Source organism: Onychostoma macrolepis, chromosome 22 (genome assembly GCF_012432095.1).
Source record: "Onychostoma macrolepis isolate SWU-2019 chromosome 22, ASM1243209v1, whole genome shotgun sequence".
Taxonomy (NCBI): Eukaryota; Metazoa; Chordata; class Actinopteri; order Cypriniformes; family Cyprinidae; genus Onychostoma; species Onychostoma macrolepis.
The window spans coordinates 8,593,288-8,620,538 of NC_081176.1; the positions used below are offsets into that span (position 1 = coordinate 8,593,288).

The 27,251-nt window shown below is 33.3% G+C and overlaps 2 protein-coding genes across 4 annotated transcripts in view; one reads left to right on the plus strand and one right to left on the minus strand.

The window, feature by feature from the left end:
* On the plus strand, nt 1-16,730 carry tbxa2r (thromboxane A2 receptor). 3 transcript variants are annotated; one of them, XM_058760084.1, is made up of 4 exons: nt 2-1,549; nt 6,461-7,311; nt 10,685-10,818; nt 12,942-13,214. In XM_058760084.1, the coding sequence occupies exons 2-4, from the start codon at nt 6,502-6,504 to the stop codon at nt 13,072-13,074; spliced, it is 1,077 nt and encodes a 358-aa protein (XP_058616067.1). In that variant the 5' UTR covers nt 2-1,549; nt 6,461-6,501; the 3' UTR covers nt 13,075-13,214. The 3 variants fall into 3 exon arrangements, with proteins under 3 accessions (XP_058616068.1, XP_058616067.1, XP_058616066.1); XM_058760085.1 differs by lacking the exon at nt 12,942-13,214 and having other exon boundaries at nt 1-1,549; nt 10,685-11,220; XM_058760083.1 differs by lacking the exon at nt 10,685-10,818 and having other exon boundaries at nt 10-1,549; nt 12,942-16,730.
* gipc3 (GIPC PDZ domain containing family, member 3) overlaps nt 15,687-27,251 on the minus strand; it is a 13,559-nt gene continuing 1,994 nt past the window's right edge. The window contains exons 2-7 of the mRNA XM_058760095.1: nt 26,264-26,449; nt 24,992-25,172; nt 18,511-18,620; nt 18,348-18,429; nt 17,566-17,719; nt 15,687-16,544 (exon numbers count right to left, since the gene is read on the minus strand). Coding sequence (XP_058616078.1) covers nt 17,568-17,719; nt 18,348-18,429; nt 18,511-18,620; nt 24,992-25,172; nt 26,264-26,449 — 711 coding nt within the window. The 3' untranslated portion in view covers nt 15,687-16,544; nt 17,566-17,567. The remainder of the gene's footprint in view (nt 16,545-17,565; nt 17,720-18,347; nt 18,430-18,510; nt 18,621-24,991; nt 25,173-26,263; nt 26,450-27,251) is intronic.

The window sequence follows — 27,251 nt, forward strand, 5'->3', positions numbered from 1 at the left end:
GAAAACGTTTGTAGACTTGAAAGATCTATTACCCAGCTGACAAAAATAACGTCTAAGAACATTTTGCTGATGTTCCCATTAAGCTGTGTTCTCTGAACATTTAAAACATTCAGTGTTTTCAATTAGTTTTTTGTTGTTGTTGTTGTTGTTGTTTTGGTTATGCGAATGTTAACATGCCATTTTTATAATTTTGTAAACATTATGGAAACATTACTTTTGAATGTTCTTTTAACAGAATTAACTTTTTTTTTTTTAAACTTAGATGACCATCCAACTTCAATGTTCAAAAAGAAAATGTTCAATTTACATTGTATAACGTTTTTGTGCTAACGTTTTAGGAACATTATTAAAAACCAGGTAACTCCCCAGCTAACAATTATATGTTCTGTGAATGTTTTGCTAACAATGTTCTCAGAAGGTCCGGTTTTTTTAAATGTTTCAAAAACATTTAATCTTTGTTATGGGAAGGTTAATGGAGCATGTAAACATTATGCAAACGTTATTTCTGAATGTTCTCTGAACGTTCTGAAACAAGTAGCATTTAAAAAACATTATATGAAGGTCCAACTAAGACATAAGGTATAAAATGTTTTTGTGTTAACGTTTTGAGAACATTCCCTGATAGCACATGAAGGAGACGTTTGACGTTTGCATTTGCATCTGCAAGATGTATTGTTTCTGTGTTTGCTCATCTGCAGTACATCTATTGGACGTTTCCTATCAGATGTCAAATAGACGTTGTCCTATATTAGATGTATATGATTTAGAATGTATGTTGAACTGACATCTGAAAGACGTCTGTACACAGCAAATGCTATCCAGATCAAAAGATCTTTAACAGATGTGTGCTATCTGGGTTAGAAAAGACCAGCTAAGTAAACAAACATTCTCTAATGTAACTGGAAGAACGTTTGTTAACATAACTTTGAGAGAACCTTGTCAGAACATTCTGAGAACGTTCATTAATGTTTGACGGCTGACTTATTTTTTAAAAGACAACGTTTTAAAGTTTTTGTTCACTTGAATGCAAAGGTGAACTGTTTGCCATTATTACAAGCAGTCATTAGTCACTGGCGTCTGGTGCTTTAAAAAGCTCTTCCATTTCCACTGTCGTGAATTATTAAAATATAAAGATGCAAAAGCATTTCCCTTGAACCAATAACCGCTAATGCAAAATTAAAGTCATTTGAGCTGTTGATACACACACAGACAGACAATTTAGAGACCATCTGTTTATTCAGACATCACAGAACATTTCTGCCCACACTGCGTTGGTACTCAAAGCTATCAGAGAGTTTCTGGTATTGATTTTAGCGGTAGAAGAATCTGGCGGAGACCCAGAGACTCCTTCCGCGAATAGCGGCGATGAAGGAGGAACAGGATGGCGTGTCTCATCTTCATCATCCTCACAGTTATGTGTGTATTTGAGCGGAGTTGGAGTGTGTTGCAGGATGGAGGTGATGTGAGGGAGAGCTTGAGATCTCTGGACTCTATGGGATCCGCGGATCGAGACTGAAGGAATGCGCGCCGGACTTTCAGACGTTCTCAGGTAAAATTAAACGTTTTGAGTTCAAAAAGTCTTGATGTGCGTTTCGCTTTTGACTTCAGTTTACGAAGTAAACGTCGCAAATGAGTTTTGTTTTGTTTGTTTGGATGTACTCCTCGGGAGTTTTACGCGTTGTGGATGCCAAACATAGGTTCTGCAAAAAAAAAAATTTTCAACCACAATAGTGCCAATGCCAAAACTGAGTCTGCGTTATTGAATAGCCTATGTAAGTAGTACAAAGTAACGTTTAAGGTCTAACGTTTGTATAAAATTACTTTATATAAAGTAGCTGCAACATGACGTTTTCAGTCCTTTTTCAGAGTTTGATACACTTATGCTGTTAATACACATATCAATTGATTTAAAACAGCAAAACATATATTTTAGTTTTTGTGCCAACATTTTAAGAACATTGCTAAAGATCGATCAGATAACTCACAGCTAACACAAATATGTTCTACGTTTTACTAACTTTCTATTAAGTTAAGAAGATGTTATTTCTTAGTATTTTTAGAACGTTCAGTGTTTTAAAAAACGTTATGAACGTTAAGGGAACGTGTCATATTTGTGGAAGATTTTGTGGTATGTGGTATAATTTTATCATATAAGCTGCATATTTTAAAAATAATTTTAATCATGAGTTTGAGCTGTATTTGTGCATGGTTGAGAAAATTAACCTTTTTATTTATCTTTTTATTTATTTATTTATTTTGCAGAAATTCGTTACATAAATACATGAAATATACAAAACGTACATATAAGGGCGTTTCTTCAACTAGGGGCACTTTTAGTGAAGTTGAATAAAAAAAACTTGTTCAAAAGTCACATAACACAGTCTCATAAGTTTAAATAATTTGTCTAGTTTTAAGGTCTGTAAGAGGACAAACTTAGATTACAAGAGAAATTGTTAATATTTTACATTTTTCCGACCTGCAATGAACAAATGTCATTTCCACCACATCTCAATATACAGTTGTTATTTAAATATAGAATAACTTATGCCACTCAAGAATTGTCTAAGATCATTTTTTGTAACTAGTTTTACCAGTTTTTCCACAATGTACAATAATTATACGTTTGTCGATGAGATAAATTAACTGCCCTAAGGACCAAATGCTGAACTGTACACTTGTCACACTCTGAAATGTAATATTGGTTTGGGTAAGAGCTTATTAGAAAATAAATAATTAGAATTTTTACATTAAGTAGAGCATGATCTCATAAATTGTGGATACATTTTTAATGTGTGATGAGTAGGGATGGGTACCGAGAACCGATATTGTTTTGGACCGGTACATAATTGGGTCAATACCGGACTACCGATAAGCTTCAGGAGAAACGATACTGTTATCGATACTTGGGTTGTTTTGTCTTCGTATACTTCAATGTTAATAACGAATTAGAAGCTGCTGCTTGTAATTTTCCTTCACTGAATGATGTGGCCGACGTTTGCTCGACGTGCGTGTGATATCGGTGCGCATGCGCGGTGTGTGTTTTAAAATTCAGCAGTATTAAAATAACTTTTCACATCATATCTTTTTTCACCAAATAGTATCGATAACAGTATCGATAAGTACCGGTATTGATAAGCAGTATCGGTATCGGTATCAGTATCGATAAAATGTAAACAATACCCATCCCTAATTATATGCATTTTTAAAAATATGACCAAAGAACATAAAAGTGACCATAGTCTAAGAATCACCCATAAATGGTTGAGTCCCCTTGCCTCGTAGTACTTTGTCTTTTTTTAACCTGTTATCTAACATTTGATGCATTTCATAATAAGCTATTCTAGGCCTGTCTTGTTTAATCTCTAGTTCTTCAGAAAATTCTCATGTTCTGGTGCGTGAAAACCCCCCAGAAATCACTCATCCGAAGAAACTTCAATCAAACACATACATCTGGAAACAGCTCTTGAAGAGTTCCTGCACGAACCTTTGTTTTCTATAAGAGTTTATACAATGCAGAATCATGTAATGCTCTGATTATACAACAAAACAGCATACAACCGTAATCATATTTAATAAATAATCTGTTTTGCCGATGTTTTACACTCCTGCATTTCCACACATGCAGCCAAACGCTGAAAACCTCAGATGTGAACGCACACGCATGCAAACTGGTCGCAGATTTCCCGGCCCACTCTCTGGCGCTGACATTCGCTAAGCTGATTTCTGGGCCTCATTTGATGGAATTCGATTAGGAGCGCGCCGTGGAAAGCTCTGTGTTTGGCTAATGCAGTTTGTTTTGGAATTACGCTGCTAAGAGAGACGCACAAACACCATCAGCAGCCTCAGGTTTCTGTACACTGGATCCTCATTAACGGCCATTACGAGTGGAAACGCCACCGAATGTATTCAGATGTTTAGGCTGTTGCCTGATGAATAATATCGGCACTTGAGGTAGCCTATCGATCTGAACGCGTTTGTGGATGAAGACACTAATGTTTAATGACCAAAGTGGAGTGTATCCACTTCACATTCCTTTGGGATTTATGTGTTTTTCAGACAAAAAAAAAAGATGTGGCACAAAATATCTCTGAGATCTGGATGTGTTTATGTAGATACACGAAACTTCTGCAAACGCAGTTCAGATCTTTCCATTAGCATGCATTATTTACAGTGTTAGCTTTAGCATGATGCAAAATGAAGCAATCACATTAAAGTGAGTTTAAGGGGTATTAATGAGGAGAGGGCCTGAAACCATCTTAATTGCATTAAAATCAGTGTAACTCGTGGCCTCAATTGAAAGTATGACGCTAATAAGCAACTAATGTTCCGTATACAGTTGCATTTATTAATAACAATAATCAGAATAATAAAGTCTTTCATAGCAGCTTGGCTCATTAATATATAATGTGCAGTGAGCTTTGAATGAATCTTATCCAATGAGAAGTTAGAATACAAAATATGCATTAAAGCAGTAAACAATGAGAAGCTGTGTATTAAAATCACATATATTGCTTTTGTAAAATATATTGATAAACAATTACATTTAATAATAATATTAAAAATAATAATAACAATTATAAAAACAACAATAATAATAATAGGTCATGGTAATTATATTACGTAATGGAAAAATGCTAAATAATAATAATCATAATAATAATAATATGTTAATTAAAATACTTAATGGAAAATGTTATTTAATAATAACAATAATAATAATTATAATAATAATAAAAGGTTAGGCTAATTACCTAATGGAAGATTATTTTCTAATGTAATCAAAATATTAAATTAGAATTATTGTAATTATTAATATTGATAGGTTAACAATTGGGAAAAAATCAAGGATTTTATAATAATTATTATTATTGTTATTGAGTTACAGTAATTATATTAATGCAAGAATGATTTTACAGTATAAAAATAATAAAATGAGAATATGAAAAGATTAAATGGACATTATTTTTATTAATTACAGCACGTACTGAAAATAATAATTGTTATTATTATTATTATTATTATTATTATTGGGTTAATGGAGGGAATTTTTTATAATTATTATTGATTATTCATTTTAAAACTTTAATTTCAGCAAATGTTATGTTTGAGGCTTGTTTATTGTTGGTATGATCTGACAGATCTGATTGTTCATCAGATATCTGACGTTTCCTCTTGACGTCAATGGCGGTTTGCTCTAAAACGCCGGCGGACACTACATGGGCACATTTGTCCATCACGGTCCATGTTTTAGTTTCTGTGTGCTGTCAAACGTTGGCTTAGAATGAAGCACTCTGTACTATTGCTCAAGATGTTGGGAAAAAACACACGCAGGGATGTGACTCGTTTATTCCGTTTTCTAGCAAAACAATGTCCCAGAACCAAATGAGTCATGTGTTAGTGCACAATCTTGGTAAATACTGTGATCAGCCATTCGACCTACAGTAAAAATCAATGAGTTTTCCAAGATGCCACAACATTGCACAACACCAAAATTTTAATTCCAGAAGAATTGGAATAAACTTTGACAGGTTTATGTTTTATCTGATATTAACTTGATATTACAGGTTTTTAAACTGTGGTAACTTTTTAACATCATGTTAGCTAACGGCTTCTTGTATTGTTGGCTTAGCTAAATCACCTGCTGAAGTCTGTTTCAGATATAGATATTCATACATGCATGTAATAACGGACACACAGTCATCTTGCTCTCGAATGTTCATGCACCCACTTTGACCAGTCCAATATGGCTGACGGCTTTCGTATAGCGTCCCATCGAAACAGCGGCTAATAAGACATCTATCAATACACAGTTTAAAAGTAATGGATTACAATATCGCATTACTCCCTAAAAAAGTAACTAATTGTCTGGACTGGGCTTACTTGTTTATTTTTAGTATAAAAAGTTACTCTTCTGGTGTATAATAAGTATAATAAGCGTCAGGCTGAAGGAAATGTAAATTCACGTCTGTACAGTAAAGGACGCAGCTCAAATAAGCCTCTTAGCTGTGCTGCCATTCTGGATTGCATGAAGAGAAGTGAAATACTCTTCAGTCTTCAGCAATAAAAAACATGAAACGCAAATGATATGTTTATCGGAAATCATAAACTGGATCATCAAAGGTCAGCAGCAAAGACACTGGTTAATAAAATGGGATTAAATACATAAAGGATATTTCATTGTTTTTATTCATCTTGAAGAATACTGAATCTGTTTTTGTGCAAGCGAGATGAGTAAATGCATGTTCACATTAAGTCTAGAAATACAGTAACATAATGTTCACATCGCACACAATTTACTTGCGATTTCTCTCAACATGTGGGCAGGAGAGCTGTCAGAGTGTATAATGTAATTTGATTACTCTCGTCACTTGTAACAATTTACCCCCAACACTGCCTATACATATATCTATGTGCTTAGCAACATTTATTAAGCTTTTCCATTGTTTTTTCTCCATCGCAGGTTCACAGAATGAAATAAACCCGTCTTCAGCAGTCGCCATCATGGTTTCATCGCTGTTCAACAAAACGTTGGCGCAGAGTAACGCGACTCCGCTTTGCTTCTCCATCAGCAGCACACCTTTCAGACACAACCACACCATCACCTCGGCGTACTTCTCGGCGGTCTTCAGCAGCCTCGGCTTGAGCTCCAACCTCTTCGCTTTGGTGGTTCTGGCCAAGACCTTCCACCACACCAAGAGCCGCTCACGCTCCTCCTTCCTGCTCTTCCTTGGCGGGTTGGTCTTCACCGACTTCATGGGGCTGTTGGTCACCGGGTCCATCGTAGTGTCCTTCCACATTACGCACTTCAACTGGCGCCAACTGGACCCTCATTGCCACTTCTGCAACTTCATGGGCATGTCGATGGTCTTCTACGGCCTTTGCCCGCTGCTTCTCGGCACAACGATGGCTGTGGAGCGATTCATAGGCATCAACCGACCCTTCGCCCGCTCCACCGCCATAACCAACAGCAGGGCGTGTTTGACGGTGGCCATGGTTTGGGTCACGGCCGGCTGCATCAGTCTCCTGCCATTGGTTGGATTGGGAAGCTACCATCTCCAGGTCCCCGGTTCCTGGTGCTTCCTCAACATCAGCTCCAGACCACTGGATATGGCCTTCGGTTTGATCTTCTCGCTCGTAGGTTTGCTGTCGCTGGCCGTGTCGTTCCTGCTCAACACGGTGAGCGTCGTCACCCTGCTGAAGGTGTGCTGCGGACAGGACAGCGCTCAACGGAGACGAGACTACGAAGTGGAGATGATGGTGCAGCTGATTCTGATCATGACCATCGCCTCCGTCTGCTGGTGCCCTCTACTGGTGAGTGATTAAAATACATTGACAACTGATGAGTACTAAGTCTGTAGGCCAACTGACCAAAATGAGCTGTTTCCGAAACCTAGTAAGACGCCTACAAAGTAGGCGACATCGTAACCAAGAAGGAATCTTGTAGAGGACTATTACGGGTTCAGTTGAGCTAAATCGACAGTGTTTGTGGCAAAATGTTGAAAAAGTTACTTTCACATTCCCTCCTTTAAAAAAAATAAAATAACATACAACTTGTGCAATAAAGGGGAAGATTTACAGTTTTTTTTATTATTCATAATCACAATATAAATGTCTATTAAGTAACATAATTACCCAAACCCAATCATCACCATCATTATCCTTACCCTAACTATTATTATAAAATGTCCTTCCATAATTAAACTAACCTATTATTACAATATTTATAAAATTACTTCAACCAATAATATTACAAAATTAATGACAATAATAATTATAACAACAATTATTATTATTAAATATATATATATATATATATATATATATATATATATATATTTAATTTCGATACTGCCAAAACATTATTGCATTAAGTAATATAATTAAACTAAGTAATATAATTAAACCAACCAATTAATAGCAATAATTATAAAATAATTAATATAAATAAAATAAGTATAATAAATAATAATAATTATATATATAATAATAATATATAATTAAATTAGTATTTTGCTACTGCCAAAACATTCTTGTATTAAGTAATACAATCAACATAACCCAATAATAATACTAAAAATTATTATTAGTAGTAGTAGTAGTAGTAGTATAAAACATTCTTTCATTAAGTAATATAATTACGCTAAACTAATTATAATAATAATTAAATTGTTTAAAATAATAATAGTAATAATAATAATAATAAAATATATTAAAAATAAATGACATACGACTAACAATAGAAGTGAATGGGACTGATCTGTAAACATCAAAATACTAACTATTTCAACAGTTTAGCCAAACGGTGTAAGCAATATACATGCCAACACGATTTTAACATTGAAAAATGACTAACTGTTTTGGTGTAGTTATATTAAAATTACAATAAATGATACATAAACAGCTTGATAGTTGATTCTAGTAGAGTTTGATGTTAGCATATGGCTAAGCTAACACTCTAATAAGCAGAAAAATACATGTCATATGCAATTACTGAATAAAATACTGCCTTTTTAATTACATTTAACTATTTTATAGTGACACCTTTCAGTAACTCATCCACCATTTTCAGGTTGTTTCTTGTTAAGTGCAGCCCAATGCATTCTGGGAAGAGTCATTGAAGTTTGGCTTTAAAATAGCACCTACGTAGGCAGCTTACAAGGTTTGGAACAGTCTCAAGTCCACTAAAAAGGTCAAATGCTTCCTGTATGTGGACATGTCAGACTTTAGTTCATATCGGATTCAAATGAGCCCTGTTTCAGATCCAGATCTGGGCAGCATCTGGTTTGTACTCGCAGTGTGACGATACAAGAATTGCTTTCTGTAATCATCCAAATCAGTTATAATTGCCCGTGACGCTGCTTGTTTTCAGTCTCGTTTATTGTAATGCAGAAACACTGCGGCGCGAGGCAGGTGCATTACTGATGGCGAGACCAGAGGCTTTGCTCGTTAAATAAAACGTTCAGAGTTCTGCCAGTCGAGGAACGTGAAGGAGTCGTGTGAGAACTGCTGATAAGACTAATGGGAAAGAGCCATTTCCTGTTGAAGGGAAGAACAGGAAGTCCTCACAAAGACACACTTCCTATTTCTAACAAAACTCAAATTCATTGTTATATAATTAAAATAATAATAATAATTTAAAAATAAAAATAATTAAAATAAACTATGTTATTAAACATTGAAGCTCTCTTTGAATTTTTAAAATAAAATACCTTTTTATGTATAGATTTTATTAATTTTTCCAAAACCTAAAATATGAAAAGCCATCACAGAAATATTAATATAAGTTAAGTTAAAGAATTTAAAGTAAATTAAGATTTTTTTGTTATATATATATATATATATATATATATATATATATATATATATATATATATATATATATATATATATATACAATATTATTATTATTATAAAACATTATATATATATATATATATATATATATATATATATATATATATATATATATATATATATATATACAACCTGAATTCTGGATATGTTGGGATTGTTTTTATTTTATTTTATTTATTTTTAATAAAATGAAAACTAAAAGAATTTCAAAATCACATGAGCCAATATTTCATTCACAATAGAACATAGAGAACATAACAAATGTTTAAATGGAGAAATTTTACAATTTTATGCACAAAATGAGCTTATTTCAAATTTGATTCCTGCTACAGGCATCAGTAGTAGTTTAGTATTATTTTAATATTAGTAGTTTATTTTTGTAATATATTTCTATTTAATTAAATTCAAATATTATAAAGATTTATCATATATAGATTTTTTTTCTTTGTCCATCAAAGAAATATTATCTAAATTAAATAAAATGTATAAATTTATGATATAAATTATTTATAGTATTAATTTTTTACTGTTTTTTTTTTACTTAAGTTCATTTTTGTAAAATATTTATATTTAATAAAGTTCAAATGTTATATAGATTTGTATGTAGATTTTTTTCTTTGTCCAAACCTCAAAATCCATCAAAGCAATATTAAGCAAATAAAATTATCTATTTTTATTTTTAAATCTATTTTATAATATTTTGTATATTTTTATATTTATTTTTAGCATTAACATGTCATTATCCATTATTTGCCTTTTTATGTAAAAATATATTTTTCCCTTACCCAAAACTCACACTTTCAGTCCTAAAATATGAAAGCCCATCACAGAAATATTAGCTACATTAATATTTTATATATCTATATATTTTTTACTCCTGTGAATTACAAATACAACCTGAACAAAACATGAAACACAAACCATTTTAATATTTATTGTGAAAATATAATTTACGTCCATTTTTACACAAATTACAAGGCTCATCAGATTATTTAAAAGTGTATTTAGAGATGATGAGAGTGATAAATATTACTTAATATTATTTGATTATTGTGTCACTAATATTGTTTTATTGTTTGTCCTTTCCAATTAAGCATATATTCTGTCAGAGTATGCAAAAAAAAAAAAAAAGATTTATTTGTGTATATTTAGGATGCATAACATGAAATTAGCGTCATCTTTAAATGTAATTTCCAGCACTATAACATCCATAAGTCCACAGATCCCACAGTTAAAACACGCTCCTCCAGCTGGGACTCACAGCCAATCATCTGTAAGCAGGAATAAACACTCTCCTGTCCTCGTCTGATCACCTTGTGTCTCCGGACAGATGTACATACTGAAGACGGTCGTGTCCTCGCTAACCGTCGAGCCCTTTAGCGTTCTGTTCTACCTGCGATTGGCCACCTGCAATCAGATATGTGACCCCTGGATTTACATCCTCTGTCAGGAGTCTAGACTGAGGCGAGTAAAGGCCGATCCAGATTGTGATCCGAATTAACGGCGAGCACCATTCACACTCACACTCTCATCAGTAGCGAAATCAAATGCTGCAAAACGCTTCTGGCTGTGCACTGATTCATAATGACCACTGACCGCTGACACCATCATCCACCCAACCACACTAATCATAGTTTCTGCCAAAGTACAGCACAAGTGTTTTAAATATACATGCACACATGCATGCATACATACATACATACATACATACATATATGTGTATGTGTGTGTGTGTGTGTTAATCTTTATTTTTATGCATGCATACATACATATATATATGTATATACAGTGTGTGTATATATATATATATATATATATATATATGTATGTATGTGTGTGTGTTAAAATTTTTATTTTTATATTAATTACAAATTAAAACAAAATGTTATTATATATATATATATATAGACAGAGAGAGCGTTTATTTTAATTATATATTAAGACTAAATATTATTAATTATAATTCATTATTATTAATATACCTATATTATATTTTGTTATATTATAAAAATAAAATATTTATATTCTATTAAATAAAAATAAATATGTAAATAAATATATATCATTAAAATAAATGCAAAACTATTTATAATTATTATTATTTTTTATTAAACCTAAATACTATTAATTCAATTTAATTATTTCATTTATTTGTATTATTATTTGTAATATGTTTATATTTTAATAAATAAATATATACATATTTATATATTTATGCTTATTTAAATTGTATTTTAATTAATTAACACAAAATATTATTAAATGTATTATTATCCTCATTTGTAAGTCGTTTTGGATAAAAGTGTCTGCTAAATGACTAAATGTAAATGTATTTATTTTTATAAATTGTAATATGTAATATTTTTATAATAAAAATTTCATATTAAAAATATATATAAATGTATATAAAATAAATATATAGTATTAATGTATGCTGTGATAAATGTTTATAAATATAGTATTTATATTAAATTATATTATTTTTTATTTTTATGTATTTTATATTTATTTTATTTAATAAACCAAACATAAGCATAATATGCATATTATTAATGTACATATAGATATTTTAATGACTTGAAAGTAATAAGGTTCCCACATTTTCTTTGTAGCAGTAATTGTTACAGAAGTTATCATATTTTGGCAGAAACTGTACTTACCATGGTAAATGTTTGTATTTTGTGTCACGTTCCACCAAATACACTGTGTTTATTTGTATGTGTGTGAGCATGTGTATTTTGTCAAGTGAACACTCAGCAAAGGTCAGTGATTCAGTACTACTTTACTTTTATGGCTGTATTCACTTTATTTCTGCTAAATGTTTATGTTAACAACAAACCCATTTGTTATCTTGCAGCTATTTGGAAAAATATCCAGAAAGGTCATGTGATATTTCATCAGTTTCATCCTAAAAATAAAAAACTTTATAGCGTCCAAATAAGAAGCTGCTGTTGGTCCCACATGGCTCATTTTATTTCCAGTATCTTTCTTTGTTTTGCTTTTATTTTTCACAATAATAAGGTAAATCTTAACCCTGCATTTAAAAGCAAAAATAGAAATTATATTTTATTATTTTTCTGACCATTAAGCATGATAATTAAACTCATTTTTGATTTATTTACAACAAATACTAGAATTGCACAGCAGAAATGAGAAAGGTTGATTAATCAAGTCTGAATGGGCTTAAATTTTTATTTCTTTTTCTATTTCTTTCTTTTGATTTTGGTGTGAAATAAGACCTAAACATGACAGATTTCTTGAGATTCGCTCCAAAAATATTGGGAGAGATGCAAAAAATGTTTTTCACATCTGTATAATATTTTGGGGGGTGAATATATTTAGTATCGACAGTATGCAAGTAAATACGTTCCTGGAAATTGCCTCCAACATCCCCAGATGCTACATTCTGGTTATTGCAAAAATCCATTGGTTTTCGTAAACATTTAGAAATGACAAAGCCTGTAGCGACGGCAATGTTTGCAGCGTAGTGATTGTGTTTATTCTATTGACTGACTCAAGTGGAGTTCAAGCGTTGGCTCGCGCTCGGCGTTCCTCTCATCACCCTCTCGTTATTTTCCTCTCAACAGGTGTTTATTGCGCAGACCGTGCTGTCGGGGAGCGAGCTCGACGTTCACCACCTGCTTCTCTGGATTCGCTTTGCGACGGGGAACCAGGTCCTGGATCCCTGGGTCTACATCTTATTCCGACGTGCAATACTGAAGCGCATCGCTCCCAGGATGGACTGGTCCCGCGGCTCCATCATCAGCCTCTATCCGACCATCTCGACGTCCTTCCGCAAGCTCACACGCGCCTCTCTCGGAGGAACGACTGACCATTTGGATCGCGTCCGGCCGAATCCAAGCAAAGCCAGACAAGAGGATACGCCTCTACCTGTGTTGGATGCCACTGCGATGTCTAGTTCGATTTAGCAGCCAAGACTAGCATTTACTTTCTACTTCATTAATGATTCGATGTTTAATGTGGCGCCCAATGTAGGGTGTGACCCACCATTTGAACACTTTTGTTGGTGCGTCGCTCTTCGGAGAGGTGCTGACGGCCGGCCTGGCCAAGAAAGTCTAGTTAGACACATTCAAAGAGCGTATATTTGAGCTCTCAAGACGTGGCGAACTCACATGAACTTGGAGAGCGAAGCTGTTGTAGAAACTTGAGTGGGAAAGTGGGCGGGGCTCGGTTTTTCCAGTTGGCCTTTGATTGGATGAGGAAAAACGATGGTTGGTTGGAGGGGGAGGGGTTGGAAAATAAGTATGTGATGTCACCCTGGGGGTGGAGCCTACAATAGTGTCCACCCACTTTTTCAACAGTTCCTAAAGTTTTTCCCATTCAAGTCTTTGAAAATATTTGAAATTAGGACAATTAGGAGAATTTGAAAAAATGTGTACTCAATGGCTTAATGGAAAAAAAAAAAACTTGAGGCGTTGAGTGGAAAAGTGGGTGGGGCTTAATTTGACCAGTTGGCCAGTGATTGGATAATGAAAAGTGACAGTTGGTTGAAGGGGGAGGGGTTCAAAACTAAGTGTGTTTGGTGATCTCACTTTTGGTGTGAAGCCTTTGCACAATAATATCCGTCCACTTTTTTAGCAGTTACTGGAGTTTTTCCTATTCATTTCCCAATCAAGTCTTCGTTAAAGATTTAAACCTAACCATGAACAATAACCAGTCATCTATGAGGTGAATCACAACATTACAAAGTCTGATTTACAGCAAAAAAAGTATTTGAAAATTGGACAAAAAAGCCAGAATATGTACTTAAATGGCTTTAATAATGTACAGTACAAGCTTGAAGGCTTGAGTAGGAAAGTGGGTGGGGCTTGAATTTTACCAGTTGGTCAGTGATTGGATAATGAAAAGTGACATTTGGTTGGAGGGGGGGGGGACAGGACCTTTGCGCAATAGTTTTTTGTGTTCAAAATGTACAAAATTAATATAATAAGCGAGTACATCATGAATCCATTTTCCAAACCGTGTTCTTGGCTTGTCTTGAATCACTACAGTACACCTATAATAAGTGTTACGTTACGTACAAAAGTTAAGGTCTACAATGAAAATGTACAGTAGAAACACGCAGACTGGGCTCGATTTGGGATGACTGAGCAGTTTTGGCTCACTTCCCAGACAAACACCCTCCTTTTCCTTTCTGATAAGACTTTGAAGACCATACACTTGGGTAAAATGGCAGGCAACTTTCACCACATAAGTGATTCTTGTTTATTTCTGGTCTTGTCATGGAATGTTCTTGTCTTTTGAGGAATCAAACAAGTATCATTACCAGCACAAATTTGGTTATTCTTGTGTGAGGAGACACAAGGTTAGCATCAAATGCTGTCAGAGTGAATAATCTGTTTTGGTCTCTTATTTATATCGCATGTAAACCCGAGCATTGCTGTGTGAAAATCATTATTCAACCCTCTTGTGTTTGGATTGCTTTGGCCAATTGTTCTCTTAAGTATTTGCATATTTGGTTGAGATCATTTTTGGCAAGCAGCGTCGCTAATACCTAGCACACACTGCAAACAGAATCTTATCAGCTAGTGTGCACTAAACAACATGTATTTATGGTCATTTTTGCATCATATTCCCAAATTATAGAGCTGTTTGGCCAACAGTTCCATGTTTTGACTTGCGACAAAAAACATGACTTGGACTCAGTGAACATCTGGTGTCTGCGACTTCTCAATAGTGATCGCATACAACTTGGTTACAAGCAAGGGGTTTTGCTCGCAGACTGTAATCATGATGATAAGCTTCTGTCTTGTAGAGTGCACTTGGCTAACAGGAAAACAATTAAGGATCAGTAATGTCAACTAGATTCATATCAGCTTCCTCGTTCTGCAACGTTCTGTTCACGGCTACAACTGCTAATGCTAAATAAGCATTAGCATGACTAACTACCTGCAAATAAACCATGTTAAATGATTCAAATGAGTAACTTTGGTAATATGCTGTTTTTGAGAGTGAAAAGTGGGTGGGGCTTGATTTGATCAGTTAGACAGCGATTGGATGATGAAAAGAGACGGTTGGTTGGAGGGGGAGGGGTTAAAATATGGGGCGGAGCCTTTGCACAATAGAGTGCACAATATGCCCTGCCCATTTTTCAGTAGTTCTTGGAGGTTTTCCCGTTCATTTTGCCCATAAATGTCTTCGTTAAAGAGTTAAAATCCACAATCAAACCAGCAAGCTACGAGGTAAATCATAAATCTCTGATTTGAAACAAAAAAAGCATTTGAAAATTGGACAAAAAGACAAAGATAAAAGATAACATACTTGAAGTACTACAATCCCATGAAGGATTACGAATGACATAATTGAATTAGAAACAATGGCAAAACATTTTTTTTTTTTTTTTTTAACAAGTTGAAATAAAGAGTTAAAATACTGTGGATATACCATCAAATAACAACCGCGTAGCTCACAGTGGTTTTGTCTGTAACATTTACCAAAAAAAAAAACGAATAACGAGAAAATGAATGGGATTTTTACTTCTGGACTCTATAAGACCAAAAATGAGTTTTAAAGTAAATAGTGTCAATTTTGATTTAACGTTGACTAAAGAAAATTTGTGAGCCATTTTGGTGGCTCTCTTGCGAATGTACAAAAAGTCAATTTGTGGTATGTTTTTAATCTTTACACATATTCAAATGTCACGTCAGGTCATCTAAAAGGGTTGTAAAACAGGATATACAATACTCAAAAACATTTAGTAGATTTTTACGTTAAATAAACATTGAATGTGCATAGAATTGATTAAATATTTATCATTCATATATACACAAGCTAATCGTGTCACAAGATCTGTCATTAATCGTAAAAGATCATTCATTTCACCAGTAACACGATGTATTTATACATAGCACAACAGATGTCAAAACAAACAAAGGCTAGTCTAAGCTAAGCTAACATCATAATTCTTCTAAAAGTCAAAGTTGTCATGTAAAACACTTAAAAGATTGGTTTATATCCTAGTTAGCTATACACATGGGTGGGAAATACAGTTTGACCTACTTCATACTGATTTACACACTTGACGTTTGCATTAGCATGCCGATTAGCCGCTAATACCTTGACGTTCTCCTTCCTCGGGATAAAGGTGGGAATTGGGAGGATTGTGTATATGAAAACAGATGACAGACGTCACAAATCAAGCTGAATGTCTCTCAGATGTCTGACGTACTCTGAAAAACACAGACGAGGAAAAGCATGTGCTGGTGTGAGATAGCGTTAGCCTGTAGTGTCTGACGTTAAGCTTCTAATGGTGTTTGTCCGGCGTCAGGAAGAAAGACCTGCTAATGGTTTTCTGTAAGAGTGTGTGTGTGTGTGTTTGAGAGCTGCCCGTAAATAAAGCCTCCTGAATGACCTGCTTTATGTGTTTTCTGCGTGCTTTTCTTTCACAAATATCATCTAGATGACAAATATCAGTCATGAAAAGAGGGCTGGATGTTTAGTTAGTTAGCGTGGTCCAGTTAGCTCATGCTGGTAGATTGCATAACTACATGTGATTCTTAAAAACCATGATTATCCATCGACAGTCATCCAAAAGTAACTATGTATCGGGACTAATTAAACTGTAAGAAAAATGTTTATATTTTCAGTTTTTTAGAATTTTTGATTTAATAATTTTGTTATGTGATTAATTAATTATATATATATATATATGTATGTATTTATTTCAGTTAATTAACATGTTTAATATTTTAAATAAATTTTGCTATGTATTAATGTATTACAAAAAAAAACAGCAATATTTACTTAAATATACTTTGACTTTTTTATGATATATGAAAACTGCCACACATTTTGAGCAAATGCAAAAGAATCATTAAAGGAATAATCAGAAAACAAATGAATAAATTACATTGTTTTCTAAATCTATATGCATTTTTAATATTTAAAAATATATAATTGAAACAAGTGTAGATAAAAGAATAATATTAAATATTAGATAAAATACTATTTAATATTATGTATTAGTTTCATGATAATTATTCACATTAATAACATTTAATATTTTGCTATTTAATTTTTTATATTTGACTATATATTTGAAAAACTAGCATATGTAATTCCTACATTTAGCTATGTAAATAAAAAAAATCAATAAAAATGTACCAAAATTATACCCATGAAAACAAATTTGACTACAAGACAAAAAGGAACAACTTTTTCCATACAAAATATCTTTAAGTCATGCATTACCTCTAAATACGTCCATTCTTCACGTCTCCCATAGCACCCCAAACGTCAAACAGAAAGACGTCAGGAAAGCCAAAGTCGCCCAGAACGGAGTCAAGTGCCTCGGCGAAATCATCCGGGTTCTTCTTGTTCTTCCCAGCTTCCACGATGGTAGTCGCTGTAGGACACGAATAAGATGCTAAATCAAAATGTAGCATTGCTCACCAATGGATACTCTGCAGTGAATGGGTGCCGTCAGAATGAGAGTCCAAACAGCTGATAAAAACATCACAATAATCCACACCACTCCAGTCCATCAGTTATAACAGCTTGAGAAGACAGATTTCTCCCCTGATTCAGACCAGACCACTTTTTCACTGGAAGAAGCGTTATAATGGATTATAGTTAAAAACGTCTTAATGATGGATTTGTTTTAGCTTTTGACTTCTCAAGATGTTAATTGAGGGACTGGAGTGGTGTGGATTACTTGTGGATTATAGTAATCAGCTTCTTTGGACTCTCATTCTGACGGCACCCATTCACTGCAGAGAATCCACTGCTGAGCAAGTGACGGAATGGCATATTTCTCCAAACGTGATGAAGAAACAAACATCTTCTTGGAAGGCCTGAGGTTGAGCTCATTTTAAGCACATTGTTATTTTGGGGTAAACTATTTCATTAATTTGTTTTTTGGAAGGAGTTGATCCCATGGGGCACAAATTGCTTTGAACAATGTTCATGAATTTATGGGAATCACAGAGACATTCTGCTTGAGTCTCGTAGGCCTTTTACGGTAAGGTTCTCACCGAGTTCGAGGTCTCGAATCCCCATGTAACTCTCCAGCAGGTCGTCGACCTTCTTGATGGCCTTGTCTTCGAACTCACTGGGCTGTTGGAAGACAAACGGTTGGAGATGAGATGCAGAGCAAGCTTAAGGTTGAAAAAGCCTGGGATTTGCACCCTGACTCACGATTTCCTCCAGCGTGGCCGATCCTTTGGAGCGCAGCCGCAGCGTCTCTTTCCCGCTCACCATTTTGCCCTCGCTGGACTTTGGCGCTCGCGTCCTCTGGCCTATCATATCTGATCAACACACAAACAAACTTAACCTTTCAATCGTTAGAGATCATCATCTGGGCACAACGGAAATCCAGGAAAACAGATTGAATCATCAATAGTGAATAATGAAAGAAGTTCCAAGCTTCGGTTTCCTGTTTATGGCTGTGAAATTTCTGAGAAATCATGCGACTCATATCCACTTTGGGATTACTGTAAATATAAGCATGATATTTTATTAATATATAATTTTTGTTTAGTTTAACTTGATGTACTGAAATAAACTAAAACTGAACTAAAAGTAAATAAAAACAAATTAGACGTTTTAAAAGGAATGAAACCTAATAAAATGACAAAAACACAAGAAAATTACTAAAACTTTAACAAAAAAATAAAATAAAATGGAAAATATAGAGATTAATTACTCTATATAAAAATTACTCTATATTCAACAATATATATTTAGATACTTGTTCTTTTGAACAATGTTGTACATTTTATATTAATATTTATAAGATATTTAATATTAATATATTAATAAGTAATATGATTAAATAAATAATAATATATATATAATATACAAATAATATATTTATTGAATGAATACATTAATAGGTTTATACATTTTAAATTAATTAATTATTCATTTTATTAATTTACTATTACATATTATTAATGTATTACATGTTACAATACATCTATCTATCTTTCATATATATATATATATATATATATATATATATATATATATATATGTTGATATATATATATATATATATATATATATATGCCATTCTCTCCATTTATTTTCACGAAGCTTCTATTCTACAATATAGTTCACCTACAGTCAAGCTAAATGTTTGAAACAGGAGTTAGCTACAAACAGAAAGCTAACTTCACAGAAGCTATTTCAAGAGGCAATATCATTTTAAATATACAATGCTAAAATAGAAAAGGTGAACTAAACTACAGTCATGCTGCTGAAAATAGCCAGGAATCACTAGGCTACTTGTAGTTAGTTAGCAAGCTATTTTCCCTTTGATCTTCTATGTACAAACACGGTGAGGGAACAGAGCGCGCGCTCCGGAGCGTAATTACCCGCGCTTCTCTCACAAAGGCTAATCCATCACTCTAAAACATCCAATTAGCTAATGCTATAATGATAATCAAAGCCCTTTCGATTATTAACGGCAGTAATTGGCTGTCACAGACAGCAGAGGCTCATTCAGCGTTTGCTCAGTCTGCTGAGCGTGGCAAGATTTACATGAGTGTTTGTTTCTCTGTGGGAAGAACGCGCCTCGGCTAATTATTAGCATTTGCTGCTTTGAGTCTGTAATTACTCAGACCTGCGCACGGGGCAATTACCAGCTCGTTTACGGAGGCCAGTAGTTCATAAACACGCGGATCAGATGCACTTTACCTGCTTTCTCAAACACGCGTTTGAAAAACCCTGGCAAAGACGTAGTTAATTGTGGCATTGGTGGGGACATAACAACAAATTATTGCCGTAGTCGCTGGATATTGGTAGAGTATGTCATAGCATCTCTACTAAATTCTGCACCCTTCAAAATCATAACAAGCGATGTCCAATTTGAAAACTATAGCCTAGTTCTCTCCTTAAAGGAACACTCCACTTTTTTTGGAAATAGGCTCATTCTCCAACTCCCCCAGAGTTAATAAGTTGAGTTTTACCGTTTTTGAATCCATTCAGCCGATCTCCGGGTCTGGCGATAGCACTTTTAGCATAGCTTAGCATAGATCATTGAATCCGATTAGACCAGTAGCATCGCGTTCAAAAATGACCAAAGAGTTTCGATAGTTTTCCTATTTAAAACTTGACTCTTCTGTAGTTATATAGGTGTACTAAGACGGCGGAAAATGAAAAGTTGCGATTTTCTAGTCCGATTTTGCTAGGAACTATACTCTCATTCTGGCGTAATAATCAAGGAACTTTGCTGCGTAACATGGCGCAGCAGGCGCAGTGATACGCAGCGCCTGAAAGTAGTCCCCAGCCAGGTACCTGGTTATAATATAGCTGGGGACTGCTTTCAGGCGCTGCGTATCACTGCGCCTGCTGCCGCAGCAAAGTTCCTGATTATTACGCAGGACTGGGAGTATAGTTCCTAATCATATCGGACTGAAAATCGCAACTTTTCATTTTCCGCCGGTCTTAGTACACGATATAACTACAGAAGAGTCAAGTTTTAAATAGGAAAACTGTCGAAACTCTTTGGTCATTTTTGAACGCGATGCTACTGGTCTAATCGGATTCAATGATCTATGCTAAGCTATGCTAAAAGTGCTATCGCCAGACCCGGAGATCGGCTGAATGGATTAAAAAACGGTAAAACTCAACTTATTAACTCTGGGGGAGTTGGAGAATGAGCCTATTTCCAAAAAAAGTGGAGTGTTCCTTTAAATATGAAGAGCGCAAACAACAGATTAATGAGCAAGTCCAAATTTCACAAAAAGCTGATGGACATAATTATAATATAAGTCAGACACTGAAGTGAGTTACTGTTTTTGTCTCTTCTGAGGAAGATTTGTTCACTTGTTTTGTACCCACACAGAAATTTTGATCAGATTTTTTAAATGTTCATCTAATCTCATTTTGTAAGTGACTTTTGTTTCTGTTTTAAGGATGTTTTCTTTGGGTTGTTTGAAAGATAATATTGGAAAATATAGCTAGCCTAATTTGTGTTTCCTGCTCAATTTCACACACATAAACAAAAATCTGGCTCTAAATCTCTCTTTTGTTTACTCAGAGTTGATTTAGTCAAGTATATGATATCCGATGTCCTAAATCAGTGAAAACTGTATCTCTTCATCCTATGTATCCTCTTAAGGCAAAAAAACAAACAAAAAAAACATGATTACTACACTTTTACTATAATAAAATCGTGGTTAATTTTAAAAGGGATTTGTATATGTGTAAACTTTATTTCTTTGTTTTGATTTTACAACTATTGTAGGCTAATGGTTTTATGTTTTGTACCCTTTAAATAAAATAAGAAATCAGAAAAAAATTGTGATCCACGTTCCGAAATCCCTCTGACAAGTGATTCGTGAGCCAGCATTTTAACTCAGCACTTCAGAGCACAGATAGCTTCAATTATCAAAATGATTCGCGAACCCGCTCTGAAGTGCCGATCTGAATCAAATGATTCGCGATCCGATTGGAGGCTTCGAAATCATTTCAAATTCGTGAATCATTTTGCACCGTAATGGTTTCGAAAAGGTCCGTTTCACACATCACGTGCTTTTTTAAAATCATTACAAGCGATGTCGACTTTCGAAAATGAATGGCTGTTTTGAACTGGTTTTTGCCAGTGAATCGCTTGAACTGAATGATCGAAGTCACGAGCTTGATTCAATCGGAGCGCTTCCAGTGTAAATGACTCCCTCGATTGATTCGGTTTGTCTGTTCCTTCGCTTTTCGCGTCTTCAGCCGTGTTTATATGAGACTGTCAGTACTACTACTGGCTTAGCTCGCTAATTTTATGAGATAAACTGAAATAAGAGAAACAAAGTATTATATTAACAAATAAAATATCAATTTTCCACTCCAAAGATAACATCCAACACAAATCTTCGACATATTCACTCAGGTGAGGTAAGCGGTTTACGGCAAACTCCATTAATATGACAAGCTGCAGCTCAAAATACAAGTTAGATGGAAACATTGTGCATTATGTTTCATTGTTTGATCAAAAATTATTGCTAGGGACAATTTAGTAATGGCTAGATTTCAAAGCGTCCTTGAACCCTGGAACATTTCCTTGACAAATGATGCCGGAAAAGGACTTTCCGTTCATTTCGGTCTTTAAAATTGCATTTATTGTACAGTACAATTTGAGGAAATCTGCTATTCAAATTTATAATGAGTTCACTGTTATTTCCTACATGGCACAGGTCGTCTGGGGTCACTGTCATAACGAATCTGATTAATGACATGCGCGTGTTTATTGTGTTCACGAGCGACTGAAACATTTCTGAACCACAACTGTGTGTGTTTTACTTGTATAGAAAAGATATGTAGAAATAAATACATTTATAATAAATTTTAATATTATACATAATATACACATAACATACTCAAATCTACTAGTAGCAATAAATATGTATATGTAAATATGCTTTTATTATTAAATATATATGGAGAATCAGTTTATTTAGAGGAGTCAAGTAAGGGATTCAAAACAATGATTCATTGATTCACAGCATTTTAATATCAAAATTTCTATTTAATTAATTTAATGTAATTCTATATTTAAATTCTGCAGCTCAGGCTAAAATTACTATGTATTCATCATGACATATTTTAATAATTTTTATTTTATGTATGTTGTACAATTTTATATTGAATATTTAAATATTTCATAAAAATAAATGTTTAGTTTATTTAAATTTATAAACATTAATATACTATGCATTTATTATCACATATATCATTTACAATTATTATTTGTTTACAATTATATATACACTGTAAAAAGTGATAAGTTGACTTAACTTAAAAAAATGAGAAACCCGTTGCCTTAAATTTTTTAAGTAAATGATAATTTAAAAAAAAAAAATAAGTTAATTGAATTGTCAAGTTCATTTAACTTTTTTTTTATTATTATTATTATGTACTTAATCATTTTAAGGCAACGGGTTTCCTCAATTTTTTTAAGTTAAGTCAACTTTCACTTTTTACAGTGTATAGCCTAGTAATATCCTACTTGTATAAATATGTAAATATTCCAGATTTTAAAAATACATATAGTGTATTTATATTTTTAAACACATTTCCTAATATTTATTTAAATTGAATTATTAATACTTTTATTTAATAATTTACTACTGTTTTCCACTGTTTGACCACAGGATGGCACTCTATTCTTCAATATATTGGCCACTACAATTTTTTTTTTTTTTAAATAAATGTGTAATATACTGTGTGTGTGTGTGTGTGTGTGTTTGTGCAAACATTTAAACAAATATTTTGTAAATAAATATGTTTACAGATAATTAAACAATTATTAATATACTACATATATAGGGTACAACGGGGCTAAAGGCCCACCTTAAGAAAAAATTTGCTATTCACTGCACCTAAAATGTATAATTGCAGAAAAAATATATATGTTGTATTGAACATTAATGGAGCAACAGATTTTGTGTGAAAATAAATCATTCAAGTTGTTTATTTTGTTTAAAAACGTACAAATGTATGAGGTGGCAAGAGGGGCTTTTTACCCCACACACAGGGCACACAGTATTGATACAAATAATTCAGCTAAAATAATGTTTTTTAAAATAATGTCTAAGTTAATACGTGTTCAAAACAATCACTTTAGCAAAGTTTGTACTGTTTTCTGCTTAATTTGAAAAATAAAAAATTTGTTCAATAAATGCGCTGTCGTTAATATAAAAAATATATTTTATAATACAGAAAAAAAAATCATTTTAATAAGTAAAGATTCTGAAAGTATTGAAGGAGATCCAATAATTGAAAATATATTTACAGTAGTAACAACAAATTATATTTTATTATATGATATGATTAATATCATGTTTTTACATATGATGGTTTCATTCTAAACATGGTGATTATCTCTAATATGGACACATACATAATATAATTATAACAACATAAAATATGATATTTACCATCTAAATCTAACCATGTCATGTCAACAAATGGAAAAGTCAGCGATCTATTAATTATGTTAATTACTGTGTGTCTTTAGCCCCAACAGCACGGGCGCTTTTTACCCCAAATACCATTCTTTCGTTATTTAAAAACTGTTGCTTTAATTATCTTAAACAAAACTGAAAATCATAAAGAAGACCTTTGTCTCAAAATATATGCATTAATTTTAGCGATTCTCATTTGCTGCTTAAATCTACAACATTTTTTTTTTTAAAAACATAAAATATTAGATCAATTAAGCACAGAATCGCGTCAAAGATCAGATAACATATACACGTGGACCTTGACATCTTTATGTTTGAAACATAAATAAATACAATTTTGTGTTTTACTATGTACATTTTAAAATGAATACATTTATAATTACTGTATTTTATTAATTAATTTAATAAAATATTTATTCTAATACTATATTACATATATGATCAAATAATAAATTATTACTATATTTTCATTCATATACTACTATAATATTTAGACTAATATATTAATATGCTTCAATGTGATTCCATAGTGTGAACCCATGATGGCGCTATTCTCCTAATATAAGGTCCAGACTGAGTTGATCAAACTGCTTATACTTTGTAAACACATCCAGCAGTTTATTGATGTTAACTGAGGTCAGGTGTGTTACGTGGATGTTTTGATGAAGCGAGAAGCATGTGTTGATGTGATATGAGATATTAATATGAGCGCTCACCGAAGGCTTTCTTGGGCTCGACCAGGCGCAGGGTGAACGGTGTTCCTCTCAGCTGCTCCTTCAGCATCTTCGCCACTTCATAATGCCGACATCCCACAATGCTCTGGTCATTAATGGCCTCGATGTGATCGCCGACACACACCGTCTTTATTCGGTCAATGGTGCTGCCTTCCTTTATCCTCTAAAACAAAACACAGAATATGAAATACTAATATTATATTATATTATATATGTAAATATATATTTATATATTTGATTAAATTATGTAAAACAATAAAAAATAATGCATAATAAAACTGTTTTATTGATTCATGGTGTCCAGTTTTTTGCATTTGCATATGTTTATAACGTTTATTTCACTATTTTCAACTGGTCTTTGTTTTTTGTTTGTTTGTTTTTTTACTTATTTGATTATATTTTGCGATTTACATCCTTCAATTTTCTCACAGAAGTAACATTTCATTGCAAAATGCATGCTGCATTTCTATGCATTTGATATAAAAATGACTTTTGAGTTGTCTTGATGGTTTTTTGTGTTTGTTTGTTTATTTGTTATTTATTTTTGTTCATTTATTTATTATTTTCAATGTATTTATGTATTCATTCATTTGTTTTGTTTTGTTTATTATTATTATTATTTTTTTTTTTTTTTTTCCAGGATTGTATTTTCATTTTGGAGGTTAAAATTTTACAAGCTTGTTTTTTCCAGAAAATGTGCTGATTCAATTGATTATACTCACTTAATTTATTAATTTTTCCCCCTTTATTTACTAGCCATATGAAACATTTTATATTTATTTTATTTTATTTTACTGGCCACTGGCATAAATGAAAGGATTTACCTTTTCTTTTCTTTTTTTACTTATTTTTTAACCAGCCAGTAGCATATACAAAAACATGCAACATTTAATTATTGATTGATTGTATGTTCCTTCTGGAGGCTCAAATGTTAAGATTCTGAATATTCAAAATTGGTTTTCCAGGAAACCTTGGTCATGTTGATAACTTACACCAACTTTGCTCTTTATGTAGGCTAGGCTATTTATTTATTTATTTACTTACATAGCTATTTACTTAGGCTACCTACTTTGCAAAAACATTTAGCATTTTTGTTTATTTATGTTATTTAGTTTTATTTATTGATTCTGTTTTGCTTTTGTTTTGTCCCAGGGTTGTATTTCGTTTTGGGGGCTCAAATGTTCAGATTCCCGACACTCCAGACTTGTTTTCCAGGAAACCGTTAACCTGGTTAACCGGCTAACTAGCGCGCACTTTGATGAAGGCGTATCCCGCGCCGTTGTCGGTGATGGTCAGGCCGAGCGCGTCTTCGGTTTTAACGACCTCCACCTCTTTGGTTTCCCCCCTCACGTGCGCGAAGATGAAGTCCTCCAGACCGATCTGACCGCCCAGCAGCTTCTGCATGTCCACTTTGTGTGAGTTTAGCGTGCAGAAGAGGATCTGGAGGGGAAAAATTCACAAACATGCGTCAGACTACAGAGAAAACGGACACCGAAACCTTTCCCGCCGTTTCCGGTCACGCGCATGACACTAGATAATGGCGTCGGTTAACTAGTACTTTCAAGGTAACTCTGCTATATTGTGTGTTAGGGAGTCAAATAAGTAGCTTGCGTCCATGAACGTTGATTAAAATTTGTTTGCTTTTATTGAAAGTCGTGAACACCATCTTGGAGTTTTTCTTTTGCTATTTGAGCAAATGGGAATGCAACAAAAAAAATTGTGGTATTTTCCCATTCACTGCTCTTCAAGTTAACCCAACTATGACGACTTCCGCTGCTGAGAAACCTGCAATGTGAAAAGTGTCCATTTATATTGGTATTATGTCGTGTTTAACTATGCTAACAGATGCTAACACTCCTATTTGCTAGAATTAGACGCGGGTCTTTTTGTTAATTTCCACTAAAGTCTTTTAAATCTAGCTTAATATGTGCGTAAAACGAGCGATATTAAATATTTTCAGCTTTTCATAGCTATATAGGACCTGATTGTTTATAGCGGTTTGAATGCAGAAATGCTCACGTGACCCTTCGTAGTCTTTCTTTATAGTAAACTTTTGACTCAAACTGAAGCCTGTAAATAAACTAAAAAACAAACAAATAAATAAATAACATAACATGAACCAGAGGGGGGGGGTTATTCAAGGTTAATCATTGAAAGCAATTTTTTACTTTTGATTTGCTGTGGCGGTTAAGGTAACTCTGCCAGAATATAACTGATATTGTGTGTTAGGGAGTCAAATAGG

What these genes read in the sequence shown, in the direction of transcription:
- tbxa2r (XM_058760083.1), top strand. Translation starts at nt 6,502, where the DNA reads ATGGTTTCATCGCTGTTCAACAAAACGTTGGCGCAGAGTAACGCGACT. An exon ending in TCTGCTGGTGCCCTCTACTG is followed by an intron (nt 7,312 to 12,941) that starts GTGAGTGATTAA and finishes TCCTCTCAACAG; the next exon opens with GTGTTTATTGCGCAGACCGT.